At 58.8% G+C, this 17,285-nt stretch overlaps 1 protein-coding gene across 2 annotated transcripts; it reads left to right on the top strand.

The window, feature by feature from the left end:
- Positions 1-177: 177 nt before the first annotated feature.
- Positions 178-17,270, top strand: TAFAZZIN (tafazzin, phospholipid-lysophospholipid transacylase). 2 transcript variants are annotated; one of them, XM_033086963.2, is made up of 10 exons: positions 178-366; positions 1,366-1,494; positions 2,742-2,787; positions 4,025-4,110; positions 5,530-5,610; positions 8,357-8,398; positions 10,360-10,422; positions 12,123-12,175; positions 13,230-13,307; positions 16,707-17,270. In XM_033086963.2, exons 1-10 carry the CDS (start codon positions 258-260, stop codon positions 16,797-16,799), a joined length of 780 nt encoding a protein of 259 aa, XP_032942854.1. In that variant the 5' UTR covers positions 178-257; the 3' UTR covers positions 16,800-17,270. The 2 variants fall into 2 exon arrangements, with proteins under 2 accessions (XP_032942854.1, XP_032942855.1); XM_033086964.2 differs by lacking the exons at positions 8,357-8,398; positions 10,360-10,422.
- The last annotated feature ends 15 nt before the right edge of the window (positions 17,271-17,285 follow it).

The raw sequence follows: 17,285 nt of genomic DNA, 5'->3' as shown, positions 1-17,285 counted from the left end.
CCTGAGGGGGTTTTGGGGGGGAACCCGAGGGGATTTTGGCGATTCCGTGAGCACCGAGCTCCCCCCGTTCCCCCCTTTACCTCACCAACACAACTGTCGCAAAACACCTCGCTTGACGGCGCGCTGCGCGACACTCTGCGCTGCTTTACGGCAGCGCGGCGGGCAGCGCGGCCCGGGGGGATTTTTTTGGGGGGATTTTTTTGGGGGGTCCCCCCGGGGGGATTTTATTTTGGGGGGGGTCCCCCCGCCCCCCGAGGATGCCGCTGGCCGTGCAGTGGCCGTTCCCGGCGGAGCCGTCGCGGCGCTGGGCCCTGGCGAGCCGCGTGGTCACGGGGCTGGTGGGCACCTACAGCTGCGTGTGGACCCGTGAGTGAGGGGTTGTGAGGGGGGGGAAATCCCCAAAATCCCACCGGGACCCCCGACCCAAATCACCCTCAGACTGCCCGACACCACCCGGGTTTTATTTGGGGAGGGGGGGTTTCGTTCTTTTATTTTTTTGGGGTTTTTTTCTCTTCTAATAGATTTAGGAGGTTCCCAAGACCCCCCAAATTTTCTTCTCAAGCCCCTTTAGGATCCCCTGGGACACCCCCCTCCAAACCCCTAAAACCCTTCAGACCGCCCCACGACCCCCACCCACCTCCAGGACCCCCCAAAATCACCCACGACCCCCCAGACCTCTCCAAAGTCTATCCAGGACCCCTCCAGGACCCCTCAAAACCCTTTCAGACCCCTCCAGAACCCCCAAAACCCCCTCAGAACTCCCAAAATCCCTCCAGAACCCCCCAGGACCCCCCCAAAACCCCCCTAGGACCCCTCAGACCTCCCCCAAATCCCCCCAGGACTCCCCCACATACCCCCAGGACCCCCCCAAATCCTTTTCAGACCCCCCCAGGACCCCCCAAACCTCCCCAAATCCCCCAGGACCCCCCAAAACCTCTCCAGGAACGCCCCAGGACCCCCCAAAACCCCTCAGAGCTCCCCAAAAACCCTTTCAGACCCCCTCAGACCTCCCCAGGACCCCCCAAACCTCCCCAAAATCCCTCCAGGACCACCCAAGACCCTTTCAGACCCCCCCAGGACCACCAAAACCCCTCCAGGACCCCCCCACCCCCCCCCCCAGAACACCCCAAATCCCCCCAGGACCCCCCCAAAAACCCTTCAGACCCCCCCCAGGACCCCCCAAATCCCCCCCAGAACCCCTCCAGGACCCCCCAAAATCCCCTCAGAACCTCCCCAGGACTCCTCCAGGACCCCCCAAATCTCTTTCAGACCCCTCCAGGACCCCCAAAACCCCCTCAGAACTCCCCAAACCCCCCCCAGGACCCCCCAAATTCCTTTCAGGACCCCCCAACTCCCCCTCCCCAGGGTACCTGAACCGGCTGAGGGTTCACAACGCCGAGGTTCTGCACGAGCTGGTGGAGAGGAGGGGTCCTGAGACCCCCCTGCTGACCCTGTCCAACCACGCCTCGTGCATGGACGACCCCCACCTGTGGGGTAGGGGGGATTTGGGGGGTCCTGGAGGGGGTTTGGGGGGTCCTGAGGGGGTTTGGGGGGGTTTTGGGGGTCCTGGGGGGGGTTTGAGGAGGTTTTGGGGGGTCCTGGGGGGATTTGGGGGTTCCTGGAGGGGTTTTGGGGAGGTTTGGGGGGGATTTGGGGGAGTTTTGAGGGAGTTTGGGGGTCCTGGAAGGGTCTGAGGGGGATTTGGGGGGTCCTGGGGGGGTTTTGGGGGATCCTGGAGAATCCCTGAAGGTTCTAAAAGGGTTGGAGAGAGAAATTGGGGGGTCCTGGAGGGGTCTGAAAACTTTTTGGGGGTTCCTTGAGGAGATTTGGGGGGTCCTGGAGGGGATTTGGGGATCCTGGGGGGGTTTTGGGGGGTCCTGGAGGGTCCCAGAAGGTTTCAAAAGGGTTGGAGAGGGAATTTGGGGGGTCCTGGAGGGGGTTTGGGGATGTTTGGTGGGTCCTGGAGGGGTCTGAAGGGTTTTTAAGGGGTCCTGGAGGGGTTTTGGGGGGGTCCTGGGGGGGTTTTGAGGAGGTTTGGGGGGTCCTGGAGGAAATCTGGGGGGGTTTTGGGGGGTCCTGAGGGGATTTGGGGAGGTTTGGGGGGGTCCTGGAGGGTCTCAGAAGGTTCTAAAGGGGTTGGAGGAGGAATTTAGGGTGTCCTGGAGGGGTCTGAGGGATTTTGGAGGTTCCTTGAGGGGATTTGGGGATACTGGGGGGGATTTGGGGGGGTCCTGAGGGGATTTGGGGGAGTTTTGAGGGGGTTTGGGCGGTCCTGGAGGGTCCCAGAAGGTTCTAAAAGGGTTGGAGGAGGAATTTGGGGGGTCCTGGAGGGGTCTGAAGGATTTTTGGGGGTCCTGGAGGGGGTGTGGGGAGGTTTGGGGGGTCCTGGGGGGGATTTGGGGGAGTTTTGAGGGGGTTTGGGGGGTCCTGGAGGGATCTGAAGGGTTATTCGGGGGGTCCTGAGGGGGTTTGGGGGGTCCTGGAGGGGGTGTGGGGAGGTTTGGGGGGTCCTGAGTTGATTTTGGGGGGTCTCTGGGGGTCCTGAGGGGATTTTGGGGGGTCTCTGGGGGTCCTGAGTTGATTTTGGGGGGTCTCTGGGGGTCCTGAGGTGATTTTGGGGGTCCTGAGTTGATTTTGGGGGGGTCTCTGGGGGTCCTGAGTTGATTTTGGGGGTCTCTGGGGGTCCTGAGTTGATTTTGGGGGTCTCTGGGGTCCCCCCTGACCCCCTGCCCCCTCCCCAGGCTCTCTGAAGCTTCGGCACGTCTGGAACCTGCACAGGATGCGCTGGTCAGGGGGGAGGGGCTGGGGGGATTTGGGGGGGGGGATTGGGGGGGATTTTGGGGGGTCCTGGGGGGGATTTGGGGGGTCCTGGGTGAGGTTTGAGGGGTCCTGGGGAGATTTGGGGAGGATTTTGGGGGGTCCTGGGGGTGGTTTTGGGGTTTATTTTGAGGTTCCAGTTCAGTTTTTGGGGTTCCCAGGTCACTTTTTGGGGGTCCCTCCTCCCCAGGACCCCCCAGACCCCTCCTCATTTTCCCCCAGGACCCCCAGACCCCTCCAGACCCCCCCCAAATCCCCCCATTTTCCCCCCCAGGACCCCCAGACCCCTCCCCAAATCCCCTCAGGACCCCCCAGACCCCTCCCCATTTCCCCCCAAACCCCCCTAGACCCTTCCCCAAACCCCCCCCAGACCCCTCCCCAATTTCCCCCATTTTCCCCAGGACCCCCAGCCCCCTCCCTGGACCTCCCAGGACCCCCCAAATTCTCCCAATTTTTTTCCCCCCAGGACCCCCAAGGAGCCCCCAAACCCCCCCAGACCCCTCCAGAACCCCCCAGACCCCTCCCCATTTCCCCCCCAGGACCCCCCAGCTTCCCCCAGACCCCTCCCCAAACCCCCAGGACCCCCAAATTCCCCCCAATATTCCCCCCCAGGACCCCCCAGACCCCTCCCCATTTCCCCCCAGACCCCCCCAGGGCCCCCAAACTCCCCCCCATTTCCCCTCCAGGACCCCCCAAATCCCCCCCCAGGACCCCCAAATCCCCCCCAATATTCCCCCCAGAGCCCCCCAGACCCCTCCCCAATTTCCCCCATTTTCCCCAGGACCCCCAATTCCTCCCAATATTCCCCCCCAGGACCCCCAGACCCCTCCCTAAACCCCCCCAGGACCCCCAAATTCCCCCAATTTCCCCCCAGGACCCTCAGACCCCTCCCTAAATCCCCCCAGACCCCTCCCCAATTTCCCCCAGGACCCCCCAAACACCCCCAGGACCCCCAAATCCCCCCCAATATTCCCCCCCAGAACCCCCAGACCTCCCCAAACCCCCTCAGGACCCCCAAATTTTCCCCCCAGGGCCCCCCAAACAACCCCAGGACCCCCAGACCCCTCCCCATTTCCCCCCAGACCCCCCCAGACCCCTCCCCATTTTCCCCCCAGGACCCCCTCAGGACCCCCAGACCCCTCCCCATTTCCCCCAGGACCCCCCAAACCCCCCCAGACCCCCCCAGACCCCTCCCCATTTCCCCCAGGACCCCCACCGCCGCTGACATTTGTTTCACCCGGGAGCTTCACTCGATTTTCTTCAGCCTGGGGCGCTGTGTGCCCGTGTGCCGAGGTACTGGGAGCACTGGGAGGGACTGGGAGGGACTGGGAGAGACTGGGAGGGGATTGAGAGGGACTGGGAGGGGACTGGGAGGGGACTGGGGGGCACTGGGAGGGACTGGGAGCACTGGGAGGGGATTGAGGGGCACTGGGAGGGACTGGGAGCACTGGGAGGGGATTGAGGGGAACTGGGAGGGACTGGGATGGACTGGGAGGGGATTGAGGGGAACTGGGAGGGACTGGGATGGACTGGGAGCACTGGGAGCACTGGGCTACTTCTAATCTATACTGGGAGGTAACTGGGAGGCACTGAGTCATTCCCAGTCCATACTGGGAGGGTTCCAGTTCATACTGGGCCATTCCCAGTCCATACTGGGAGGGTCCCAGTTCATACTGGGCCATTCCCAGTCCATACTGGGAGGGTCCCAGTTCATACTGGGAGGGCTGTGGATGCTCTGAGCTGTCCCAGTCCATACTGGGCTGTTCCCAGTCCATACTGGGGCTGTCCCAGTCCATACTGGGATGTTCCCAGTCCATACTGGGCTGCTCCCAGTCCATACTGGGATGTTCCCAGTCCATACTGGGCCGTTCCCAGTCCATACTGGGATGTTCCCAGTCCATACTGGGTCTCTCCCAGTCCATACTGGGATGTTCCCAGTCCATACTGGGCTGTCCCAGTCCATACTGGGTCTCTCCCAGTCCATACTGGGCTGTTCCCAGTCCATACTGGGCCGTTTCCAGTCCATACTGGGATGTTCCCAGTCCATACTGGGCCATTCCCAGTCCATACTGGGATGTTCCCAGTCCATACTGGGTCTCTCCCAGTCCATACTGGTCTCTCCCAGTCCATACTGGGCTGTCCCAGTCCATACTGGGAGGGTCCCAGTTCATACTGGGAGGGCTGTGTTTGCTCTGAGCCGTTCCCAGTCCATACTGGGAGGGTTCCAGTTCATACTGGGAGGGCTGTGGATGCTCTGAGCTGTTCCCAGTCCATACTGGGCTGCTCCCAGTCCATACTGGGATGGCTGTATTTGCTCTGGGTCGTTCCCAGTCCATACTGGGCTGGTCCCAGTCTATACTGGGAGGGCTGTGGATGCTCTGGGTCGCTCCCAGTCCATACTGGGCCACTCCCAGTCCATGCTGGGCCGTTCCCAGTCCATACTGGGAGGGCTGTGGTTGCTCTGGGTCACTCCCAGTCCATACTGGGCCACTCCCAGTCCATACTGGGCTGTCCCAGTCCATACTGGGTCCATACTGGGTCTCTCCCAGTCCATACTGGGGCTGTCTCAGTCCATACTGGGCCGTTCCCAGTCCATACTGGGCCGTTCCCAGTCCATACTGGGCCGTTCCCAGTCCATACTGGGTCTCTCCCAGTCCATACTGGGCCGTTCCCAGTTCATACTGGTTCATACTGGTTTATACTGGTGTGCAGGGGACGGCGTGTACCAGCGGGGAATGGATTTCATACTGGAGAAACTCAACCAGGGAGACTGGGTGCACGTGTTCCCCGAGGGTACTGGGAGCACTGGGAGCACTGGGATGGACTGGGAGGGCATTGGGGGGCACTGGGAGGGGATTGGGAGGGTACTGGGAGCACTGGGAGGGACTGGGAGGGACTGGGAGGGTACTGGGAGCACTGGGAGGGAACTGGGAGGGAACTGGGAGCACTGGGAGGGACCTGGAGGGGACTGGGATGGGTAACGGAGCACTGGGATGTTACTGGGTTCATACTGGGAGCACTGGGAGGTTACTGGGGGGGCACTGGCCCATACTGGGAGCACTGGGATGGACTGGGAGGGTACTGGGATGGACTGGGAGCACTGGGATGGGTAACTGGGAGGGCACTGGGCCCATACTGGGAGCGCTGGGAGGTTACTGGGTCATACTGGGAGCACTGGGAGGTTACTGGGATGACACTGGGAGCACTGGGAGGGAACTGGGATGGGTAACTGGGAGCACTGGGATGTTACTGGGCCCATACTGGGAGCACTGGGTCCATACTGGGAGCACTGGGCTCATACTGGGCTCATACTGAGTCTGTACTGGGAGCACTGGGAGGTTTCTGGCCCATACTGGGAGCACTGGGATGTTACTGGGCTCATATTGGGCCCATACTGGGAACACTGGGCCGTTCTGGGAGGTTACTGGGATGTTACTGGGCACATACTGGGAGCACTGGGAGGTTACTGGGAGCACTGGGAGGTTACTGATCCATACTGGGATGTTACTGGGCCATACTGGGAGCACTGGGATGTTACTGGGAGGTTACTGGGATGACACTGGGAGCACTGGGAGGTTACTGGGTCATACTGGGAGCACTGGGCCCATACTGGGCTCATACTGAGTCTGTACTGGGAGCACTGGGAGGGCACTGGGCCCATACTGGGAGGTTACTCGGCCATACTGGGAGCACTGGGAGGTTACTGGTTCATACTGGGAACACTGGGAAGTTACTGGGAGCACTGGGATGGGTAACTGGGAGGGCACTGGGCCCATACTGGGAGCACGGGGAGGTTACTGGTCTATACTGGGAGCGCTGGGATCACACTGGGGTCATACTGGTCTATACTGGAATGGGTAACTGGGAGCACTGGGAGGTTACTGGGAGGGCACTGGGCCCATACTGGGAGCACTGGGAGGGACTGGGTCATACTGGGAGCACTGGGCTCATACTGGGCTCATGCTGGGTCTGTACTGGGAGCACTGGGAGGGCACTGGGCTCATACTGGGAGCACTGGGATGTTACTGGGAGGGCACTGGGCCCATACTGGGAGCACTGGGAGGTTACTCGGTCATACTGGGAGCACTGGTATCGCACTGGGGCCATACTGGTCCATACTGGGAGCACTGGGAGGTTACTGGGATGTTACTGGGCCCATACTGGGAGCACTGGGAAGTTACTGGGCTCATACTGGGAGCACTGGGAAGGACTGGGAGGGCACTGGGCCCATACTGGGAGCGCTGGGAGGTTACTGATCTATACTGGGAGCACTGGGATGGGTAACTGGGAGGGCACTGGGCCATACTGGGAGCACTGGGAGGGACTGGGAGGTTACTGGGATGACACTGGGAGGGCACTGGGCCATACTGGGAGCACTGGGATCGCACTGGGGCCATACTGGTCCATACTGGGAGCACTGGGAGGTTACTGGGCTCATATTGGGCCCATACTGGGAACACTGGGCCATACTGGGAGGTTACTGGGATGTTACTGGGCACATACTGGGAGCACTGGGAGGTTACTGGGAGCACTGGGAGGTTACTGATCCATACTGGGAGGGCACTGGGCCATACTGGGAGCACTGGGAGGTTACTGGGCCCATACTGGGAGCACTGGGAGGTTACTGGGTCATACTGGGAGCACTGGGAGGGCACTGGGCCCATACTGGGAGCACTGGGCCCATACTGGGCTCATACTGAGTCTGTACTGGGAGCACTGGGAGGGCACTGGGAGGGCACTGGGATGTTACTGGGCACATACTGGGAGCACTGGGAGGTTACTGGGAGCACTGGGAGGTTACTGATCCATACTGGGATGTTACTGGGCCATACTGGGAGCACTGGGATGTTACTGGGAGGTTACTGGGATGACACTGGGAGCACTGGGAGGTTACTGGGCCATACTGGGAGCACTGGGCCCATACTGGGCTCATGCTGGGTCTGTACTGGGAGCACTGGGAGGGCACTGGGCCCATACTGGGAGCACTGGGAGGTTACTGGGAGGGCACTGGACCCATACTGGGAGCGCTGGGAGGTTACTGATCCATACTGGGAGCACTGGGCTCATACTGGGTCTGTACTGGGAGCACTGGGAGGTTACTCAGCCGTACTGGGAGCACTGGGATCGCACTGGGCCCATACTGGTCCATACTGGGATCATACTGGAATGGATAACTGGGAGCACTGAGAAGTTACTGGGAGGTTACTGGGCCCATACTGGGTCCATACTGGTCTATACTGGGCCCGTACTGGTCCATACTGGTTCATACTGGTCCATATTGGGAGCCTGGGATGTTATGGGGCCCATACTGGGAGCACTGGGATCACACTGGGCCATACTGGGATGTTACTGGTCCATACTGGTTCATATTGGAAGCACTGGGATGTTACTGGGAACACTGGGAGGTCACTGGGAGCACTGGGATGGGTAACTGGGAGGGCACTGGGCCCATACTGGGAGCACTGGGATGTCACTGGTCTGTACTGGTCCATACTGGGCCCATACTGGTCCATACTGGTCCATACTGGTCTCTCCCCAGGGAAGGTCAATCTGGGCCAGGAGGTCGCGAGGTTCAAATGGGGTGAGACCGAAACACAAAAAATCCTAAAAACGACCCAAAATCCCCAAAAAAACCGCCAAAACCCAAAAAACCCCAAAACTCAAAAATCCTAAAAAAATTCCTCAAAACCCCAAAAAACCCTAAAATCTTAAAAACCCAAAAAAATCTCAAAACTCAAAGAAACCAACCCAACAAAAAAACCCCAAATCCCCCAAAAGCCAAAAACCAAAAAAAAACCCCAAAAAATGAACAAAAAAACCCAAAACCCCAAAAAACCAAAAAAAACCCCAAAGACCCCAAAAATCCTAAAAAAAACCAAAAATTCCCCAGAAAAGCCAAAACCCCAAAAAACCTCAAAAAAACCCAAAAAAACCCCAAAAAACAAACAAAAAAACCCCACCCAAATCTCCAAAAACCCAAAAAACCCAAAACCCCAAAAACCAAAAAAATCAAAGAAAAAAACCCCAAAAATCCCCAAAAACCCCAAAAAAACCCCCAAGAAACAGAACCCCAAAAAAACCCAAAAACCCCAAAACCCCAAAAATCAAAACGAAAAAACCCCTCAAACTTCCCCCCAAAAAACCCCAAAACCTTCCCGAGATCCCCCCTGGACCCCTCCCCAAAATCCCAAAAATCCCCCCTGGGACCCCTAAATCCTCTCTGAGACCCCCCCAAAATCTCCCTGGGACCCCCCAAATCCTCCCCAAAATCCCCAATCCCCCCTGGGACCCCCCAAATTCTCCCCCCTGGGGGTCTCAGAGCCCCCCAAAACTCCTTTGAGACCCCCAAAATCCCCCCAAAAAGCCCCAATCTCACCCTAAAACCCCCCTGGGACCCCCCAAAATTCCCCAAATCCCCCTCTGAGACCCCAAAATCCCCCCAGTGACCCCCCCCAAATTCCCCAAAACCTCTCTTAGACCCCCAAATATTCCCCCCCGGGGGTCTCAGAGCCCCCCAAAACCCCCCTGGGACCCTCCAGATTTCCTCTGGGACCCCCAAAATTCCCTAAATCCCCTCTGGGACCCCCCAAATCCCTTTTGGGACCCCCCAATTCCCCACCCCGGGGGTCTCAGAGCCCCCCAAAACCCCTCTGAGACCCCCAAATCCCCCCCAAAATATCCAATCTCCCCTGGGACCCCCCAAATTCTCCCCCCTGGAGGTCTCAGAGCCCCCCAAACTTCCTCTGAGACCCCCAAATTTCCCTCTGGGACCCCCCAAAATTCCCCAAATCCCCCCCTGGGACACCCCAAAATCTGAGACCCCCAAATTTCCCCCCCGGGGGTCTCAGAGCCCCCTAAATCCCCTCTGGGACCCCCAAATCCCCCCCAAATCCCCACCCGGGGGTCTCAGAGCCCCTCAAAACCCCCCCTGGGACCCCCCAAAATCCCCAGATTCCTCCCTGGGACCCTTCAGATTCCCTCTGGGACCCCCCAAAATTCCCTACATTTCCCCTGGGACCCCCCAAATCCCTTTTGGGACCCCCCACATTCCCCCCCGGGGGTCTCAGAACCCCCCAAACTCCTCCTGGGACCCCCCAAAATCCCCAAATTCCCCCCTGGGACCCCCCAAATCCTCACCTGGGGGTCTCAGAATCCCCAAATTCCCCCCCCCCGGGGGTCTTAGAGCCCCCCAAAACCCCCCTGGGACTCCCCCAAAACCTCTCAGAGCCCCCCAAAAATGCTTCTGAGACCCCCAAAATCCCCACGGGGGGTCTCAGAGCCCCCCAAACCCCTCTGGGATCCCCCAAAATCCGCCCTGGGACCCCCCAAAACCCCCAAATTTTCCCCTGAGACCCCCTAAATCCCCCCCAGGGGTCTCAGAGCCCCCCAAATCCCCTCTGAGACCCCAAAATCCCCCCCAAAACCCCCAAATTCCCCTCTGAGACCCCCCAAATCCCCCCCGGGGGTCTCAGCCCTCCCTAGGACCCCCCAAATCCCCCCCAGAATCCCCCCCCGGGGGTCTCAGCGCCCCCTCCCCCGCAGGCATCGGGCGCCTCCTGGCCGAGTGTCGCCGGGACCCCGTGATCCTCCCGCTGTGGCACGGGGGTGAGGGGGGTCCTGGGGGGATTTGGGGGGGTCCTGGGGGGGTCTGAAGGGTTTTGGGGGGTCCTGGAAGAGTTTTGGGGGGGGTCTGAATGGTCCCGGGGGAAATTGGGGGGTCCTGGGGGGGTCTGAAGGGTTTTGGGGGGTCCTGGAAGAGTTTTGGGGGGGGTCTGAGGGGTTTTGGGGGGTCCTGGGGGGGTCTGAAGGGTTTTGGGGGGTCCTGGAAGAGTTTTGGGGGGGGTCTGAGGGGTTTTGGGGGGATTTTGGGGGGTCCTGGGGGGGTCTGGGAGGAGCTGGAGGGGGAATTTGGGGGGTCCTGGAGGGGTCTGAGGGGTCTTGGGGAGGATTCTGGGGGTCCTAAAGGGGCTGGAGGGGGAATTTGGGGGGTCCTGGAGGGGTCTTGGGGGGGTTTTGGGGGTCCTGGAGGGGTCTGAAGGATTTTTTGGGGGGTCCTGAGGAGTTTTGGGGGGGGGTCTGAGGGGTTTTGGGGGGTCCTGAGGAGGTCTGGCAGGAGCTGGAGGGGGAATTTGAGGGGTTCTGGAGGAGTCTGGGGGGGGTTTTGTGGGGTCCTGGGGGGATTTTGGGGGGTCCTGGAGGGGTCTTGGGGGGGTTTGGGGGTCCTGGAGGGGTCTGAAGGATTTTTTGGGGGGGTTTTGGGGGGTCCTGAGGAGTTTTGGGGGGGGTCTGAGGGGTCCTGGGGGGTCCTGGAGAGGTCTGGGAGGGGCTGGGGGGGGTCTTAAAGGGGCTGGAGGGGGAATTTGGGGGGTCCTGGAGGGGTCTGAAGGGTCTTGGGGAGGATTTTGGGGGGTCCTGGGGAGATTTGGGAGGGGTCTGAGGGGTCCTGGAGGGGTTTTGGGGTTCCTGGGGGGTTCCTGGAGGGGTTTTGGGGGGGATTTTTGGGGTCCCAGGGGGGTTTTGGGGTTTGATTGGGACATTTTGGGGGGGTCCAGGTGGGAATTTTGGGGTCTCAGGGGGATTTGAGGGGGTCCCAAGGGGTCCTGAGGAGTTTTGGGGGGGGTCTGAGGGGTCCTGGGGGGTTTTTGGGGGGTCCTGGGTGAGTTTTGGGGGGTCCTGGGGGGGCTTTGGGGGTCCTGGGGGGGTGTCTAAAGGGTCCTGGGTGGGATTTTGGGGGATCCCAGGGGGGTCTGAAGGGGTTTTGGGGGGGCTCTAAGGGGTCCTGGGGGGTTTTTTGGGGTTCCTGGGGTGGTTTGGGGGGTCCTGGGTGAGTTTTTGGGGTGATTTTTGGGGTCCCAGGGGAATTTTGGGGAGTCCAGGAGGGGATTTTGGGGGTCTGGGATTTTGGACCTTTTGGGGAGGGGTCTCAGGGGGTCCTGGGGGAGTTTTTGGGGGGTCCTGGGTGACTTTTGGGGAGGATTTCTGGGGTCCCAGGAGGGTTTTGAGGTGGGATTGGGACATTTTTGGGGAGCTCTGGGAGGGGATTTTGGGGGTCTGGAATTTTGGACCTTTTGGGGAGGGGTCTCCGGGGGTCCTGGGGGGGTTTTTGGGGGGTCCTGGGTGACTTTTGGGGAGGATTTTTGGGGTCTTAGGGGGTTTTTGGGGTGGGATTGGGGCATTTTTGGGGAGCTCTGGGTGGGAATTTTGGGGGTCTGGAATTTTGAACCTTTTGGGGAGGGGTCTCCGGGGGTCCTGGGGGGGTTTTTGGGGGTCGCCCCCCCCCTCATTTCCTGTCCCCTCCCCCCCAGGGATGAGCGATGTCCTCCCCAACTGCCGGCCCTACGTGCCCCGGGTGGGGCAGGTGAGAGGGGAGGGGATTTTGGGGGGGTCTCTGGGGGGATTTTTGGGGTCTTTAGGGGATTTTTGGGGGGATTTTGGGGTCTCTGGGGGGATTTATTGGATTTTGTGGGGTTTTGTGGGGTCTGGGTGTTTTTGGGGGGATTTTTGGGGGGAATTTGGGGGGTCTGGGGGGATTTTTGGGGTCTCTGAGAGATTTTTGGGAGAATTTTTTGGGATCCCTGGGTTATTTTTGGGGATCTCTGGGAATTTTAGGGGGAATTTTTTGGGGAGATTTTGGGGATCCCTGTGGGATTTTCAGGATCCCTGAGGGATTTTTGGGGGGATTTTTTAGGATCTCTGTGGGAATTTTGGGATCCCTGGGGTATTTGGGGGGATTTTTTGGGATCTCTGTGGGAATTTTGGGATCCCTGGGGTATTTTTGGGGGGGATTTTGGGGATCCTGGTGGGATTTTTTGGGGATCTCTATGGGATTATTGGGTTCCTATTGGATTTTTTGGGATCATTGAGGGGTTTTTGGGGATCTCTGTGGAATTTTTTAGGATCTCTGTAGGATTTTTTTGTATCTCTGAGGGATTTTTGTGGGGATTTTTGGGGATCCCTGTGAGATTTTGGGGATCTCTATGTGATTTTTCAGGATCTCTGATGGGTTTTTGGGATCTCTATGGGATTTTGGAGATCCCTGTGGGATTTTCAGGATCCCTGGGGGATTTTTGGGGCATTTTGAGGATCCCTGAGGGATTTTTTGGGATCCCTGAGGGATTTTTTGGGGTCCCTGTGGGATTTTTACGATCCCTGAGGGATTTTTGGGGGGATTTTTTGAGGATCCCTGTGTGATTTTTTTGGGCCCCTATGGGATTTTTTGAGATTTGTGGGTATTTTTTGGGATCCCTGAGGTATTTCAGGTGGATTTTGGGGATCCCTTTGGGATTTTTGGGGGGATTCTTGGGGGTCCCTGAGTTATTTTCAGAATCCCTGAGGGATTTTTTGGGGTCCCTGAGATATTTGGGGGATTTTTTGGGGGTCCCTGCTCTCTGTGACCCCCCTGTCCCCCCCAGCACATCACGGTGGTCGTGGGGCGCCCGTTCAGCGTCCGGCCCCTGCTGGAGCGGCTGCGCCACGAGGGGACCCCCACGGTGGGTGAGACCCCCGAATTGGGGGGTGGGACCCTGAATTTGGGGGGTGGGGACCCCTATGGTGGGTGTGGGACCCCCAAATCAGAGTGTGGGACCCCTACAGTGGGTGTGGGACCCCCGAATTGGGGTGTGGGACCCCCAGATTTGGAGTGAGGGATCCTCAGATTGGGGTGTGGAACCCCCATGGTGGGTGAGGGACCCCCAAATTTGGGGGGTGGGGGCTGAGACCACCAGATTGGGGTTTGAGACCCCCGAATTGGGGTGTGGGACCCTGAATTTGGGGTGTGGGATCCCCATGGTGGTTTGGGGACCCCCAGATTTGGGTGAGAGACCCCCAGATTGGGCTGTGGGGACCCCCACGGTGGGTGTGGGACCCTCAGTTTGGGGTGTAGAGGGCTGGGACCCCCAAATTGGGGTGTGGGACCCCAAATTTGGCATTTGGGGGACTGGGACCCCCAAATTGGGGTGTGGGACCCCCAAACTGGGGTTTGGGACCCCCAAATTTAGGATGTTAGACCCCCAGTTTGGGGTGTGGGACCGCCCAAATTTGGGGTTTGGTGGGGTCTAGGACCCCCAGATTTGAATTCCCCCAACCCCACAAATCCCAACCCCACAAATCCCATTCCAGCCCCACAGAGCAATTCCAGTCCCAGAGATCCCCACCCCACAGACCCAGCCCCACAAATCCTTGGATCCCAACCCCACAAATCCCATCAAACCTCACAGATCCCAACCCCACAGATCCCTGGATCCCAACCCCACAAATCCCATCAAACCCCACAGATCCCATTCCAGCCCCACAAATCCCATAAAATCCCACAGAGCAATTCCAGTCCCAGAGATCCCCAACCCCACAGACCCAGCCCCACAAATCCCTGGATCCCAACCCCACAAATCCCATCCAACCCTACAGATCTCAACCCCACAGATGCTATCCCAACCCCATAAATTCCATTCCAACCCCACAGATCCCTGGATCCCAGCCCCACAAATCACATCCAACCCCACAAATCCAGCCCCACAGATACAACCCCACAAATCCCATCAAACCCCACAGACCCAGCCCCACAGATCCCTGGATCCCAGCCCCACAGATCCCATCCACCCCCACAGATCCCATCCAACCCCACAAATCCCAGGCCTACAGATGCCATCAAACCCCACAGATCCAACTCCACAAATCCCATCAAACCCCACAGATCCCATCCCCACAAATCCCATCCCTACAAATCTCATCCAGCCCCACAGATCCCAACCCCACAGATCCCATCCAGCCCCACAAATCCCTGGATCCCAACCCCACAAATCCCACCCCCACAGATCCCATCAAACCCTACAGAACCAAACCCCACAGATCCCTGGATCCCAACCCCATAGATCCCAGTCCAGCCCCACAAATCCCAGTCCAGCCCAACAGATCCAACCCCACAGATCCATCCCAACCCCACAGATCTGAGCCTCACAGATCCATCCCCACAGATCCCATCAAACCCCACAGATCCCTGGATCCCAACCCCACAAATCCCATTCCAACACCACAGATCCCATCAAACCCCACAGATCCCATCCAGCCCCACAAATCCCATCAAACCCCACAGATCCAAATCCCACAGATCCCATCCAACCCCACAAATCCCAGGCCTACAGATGCCATCAAACCCCACAGATCCCATCCCCATAAATCCCAGCCCCACAAATCCCATCCAGCTCCACAGATCCCAACCCAAAAAATCCCATCAAACCCCACAGATCCCAACCCTAAAAATCCTACCCCCACAGATCCCTGGATCCCAACCCCACAAATCCCTACCCCACAGATCCCATCAAACCCCACAGATCCCTGGATCCCAGCCCCACAGATCCCTGAATTCCAGCCCCACAGATCCAACCCCACAAATCCCATCAAACCCCACAAATCCCAACCCCACAAATCCCTGCCCAGCACCACAGATCCCTTGATCCCAACCCCACAGATCCCTGGATCCCAACCCTACAAATCCCATCAAACCCCACAGATCCCATGAAACCCCACAGATCAATTCCAGTCCCAGAGATCCCCACCCCACAGATCCCACCCCACAAATCCCATCCACCCCCACAGATCCCATCCCAACCCCACAAATCCCATCCACCCCCACAGATCCCATCCCAACCCCACAGATCCCATTCCTACTCCACAGATCCCAGTCCAGCCCCACAAATCCCAGCCCAGCCCAACAGATCCAACCCCACAAATCCCATCAAACCCCACAGATCCCAACCCCACAAATCCCTGCCCAGCCCCACAGATCCTATTAAACCCCACAGATCCCTTGATTCCAGCCCCACAAATCCAGCCCTACAGATCCCATGAAACCGCACAGATCCCAACCCCACAAATCCCATCCAGCCCCACAGATCCCATCCAACCTCACAAATCCCACCCAGCCCCACAGATCCCAACCCCACAAATCCCATCAAACCCCACAGAACCAAACCCCACAGATCCCTGGATCCCAACCCCACAGATCCCACCCTGCCCCACAAATCCCAGCCCAGCCCAACAGATCCAACCCCACAAATCCCATCAAACCCCACAGATCCCTGGATCCCATCCCCACAAATCCCATCCCTACAAATCCCAGCCCCACAAATCCCATCCAACTCCACAGATCCCAACCCCACAAATCCCAGCCCAACCCCATAGATCCCATTCCTACCCCACAGATCTGAGCTTCACAGATCCCTGGATTCCAACCCCACAGATCCCAACCCCACAAATCCCAGCCCAGCCCCACAGATCCATCCCAACCCCACAGATCCCTGGATCCCAACCCCACAAATCCCATCCCACAGATCCCATCCAACCCCACAAATCCCATCCCTACAAATCCCAGCCCCACAAATCCCAGCCCCACAAATCCCAGCCCCACAAATCCCAGCCCCACAAATCCCATCCAGCTCCACAGATCCCAACCCAGCAAATCCCATCAAACCCCACAGATCCCATTCCTACCCCACAGATCCAACCCCACAAATCCCAACCCCACAAATCCCAGCCCCACAAATCCCATCCAGCCCCACAGATCCCTGGATCCCAGCCCCACAAATCCCATCCACCCCCACAGATCCCTGAATTCCAACCCCAAAGATCCAACCCCACAGATCTGAGCCTCACAGATCCATCCCAGCCCCACAGATCCCATCAAACCCCACAGACCCAGCTCCACAAATCCCAGCCCCACAGATCCCTGGATCCCAACCCCACAGATCCCTGGATCCCATCCCCACAAATCCCATTCCAGCCCCACAGATCCCAACCCCACAGATCCCATCCAGCCCCACAAATCCCTGGATCCCAGCCCCACAGATCCCATCAAACCCCACAGATCAAACCCCACAATCCCCCCATTCCCCCAGGTCCAGCTCCGCAAGGCTCTCACCGATTTCGTCCAGCGCGAGTTCGAGGCTCTGCGGGGCCACGCCCGGACCCTGCACCCCCCTCCCCAATAACTGGGGGGTCCCCCTGCCCCAAACCCACCCCAGAACTGGGGCTCACCCCATAGCAAAACCCTCCTGCCCCATAACTGGGGGTTTTACCCCAGAATTTAGGTTTTTTACCCCATAATTTGGGTTTTTTACCCCAGAATTTAAGAGGTTTTGCTCCATAATTTGAGGGGTTTTTTACCCCATGATTTGGGGTTTTCACCCCATAATTTGGGGTCCTGCCCCATAGCAGGGGGTCCCTGGTGGAGTCCCTGCCCCATAGAGAGGGGTCCCACCCCACAGGGACCCCCCCCCCAAATGTGCACGGTGCCAATAAAAGGTGAAACCTCGAAGGGGTCTCTGATTTTGGGGTCCTAAAGGGAATTTTGGGGGTCCCAAGGGGAATTTTGGGGTCCTAGGGGGAATTTTGGGGATGCCAGGATTGAATTTTGAGATCCCAAACCAACCAAGACCCAACCCAAGGAATTTTTTTTTAACCAAAAAAAAAAAAAA

The sequence above is a fragment of the Catharus ustulatus genome, unplaced genomic scaffold (genome assembly GCF_009819885.2).
Source record: "Catharus ustulatus isolate bCatUst1 unplaced genomic scaffold, bCatUst1.pri.v2 scaffold_86_arrow_ctg1, whole genome shotgun sequence".
In the NCBI taxonomy this organism is placed as follows: domain Eukaryota; kingdom Metazoa; phylum Chordata; class Aves; order Passeriformes; family Turdidae; genus Catharus; species Catharus ustulatus.
This window is presented reverse-complemented; position numbering and strand designations above follow the sequence as displayed.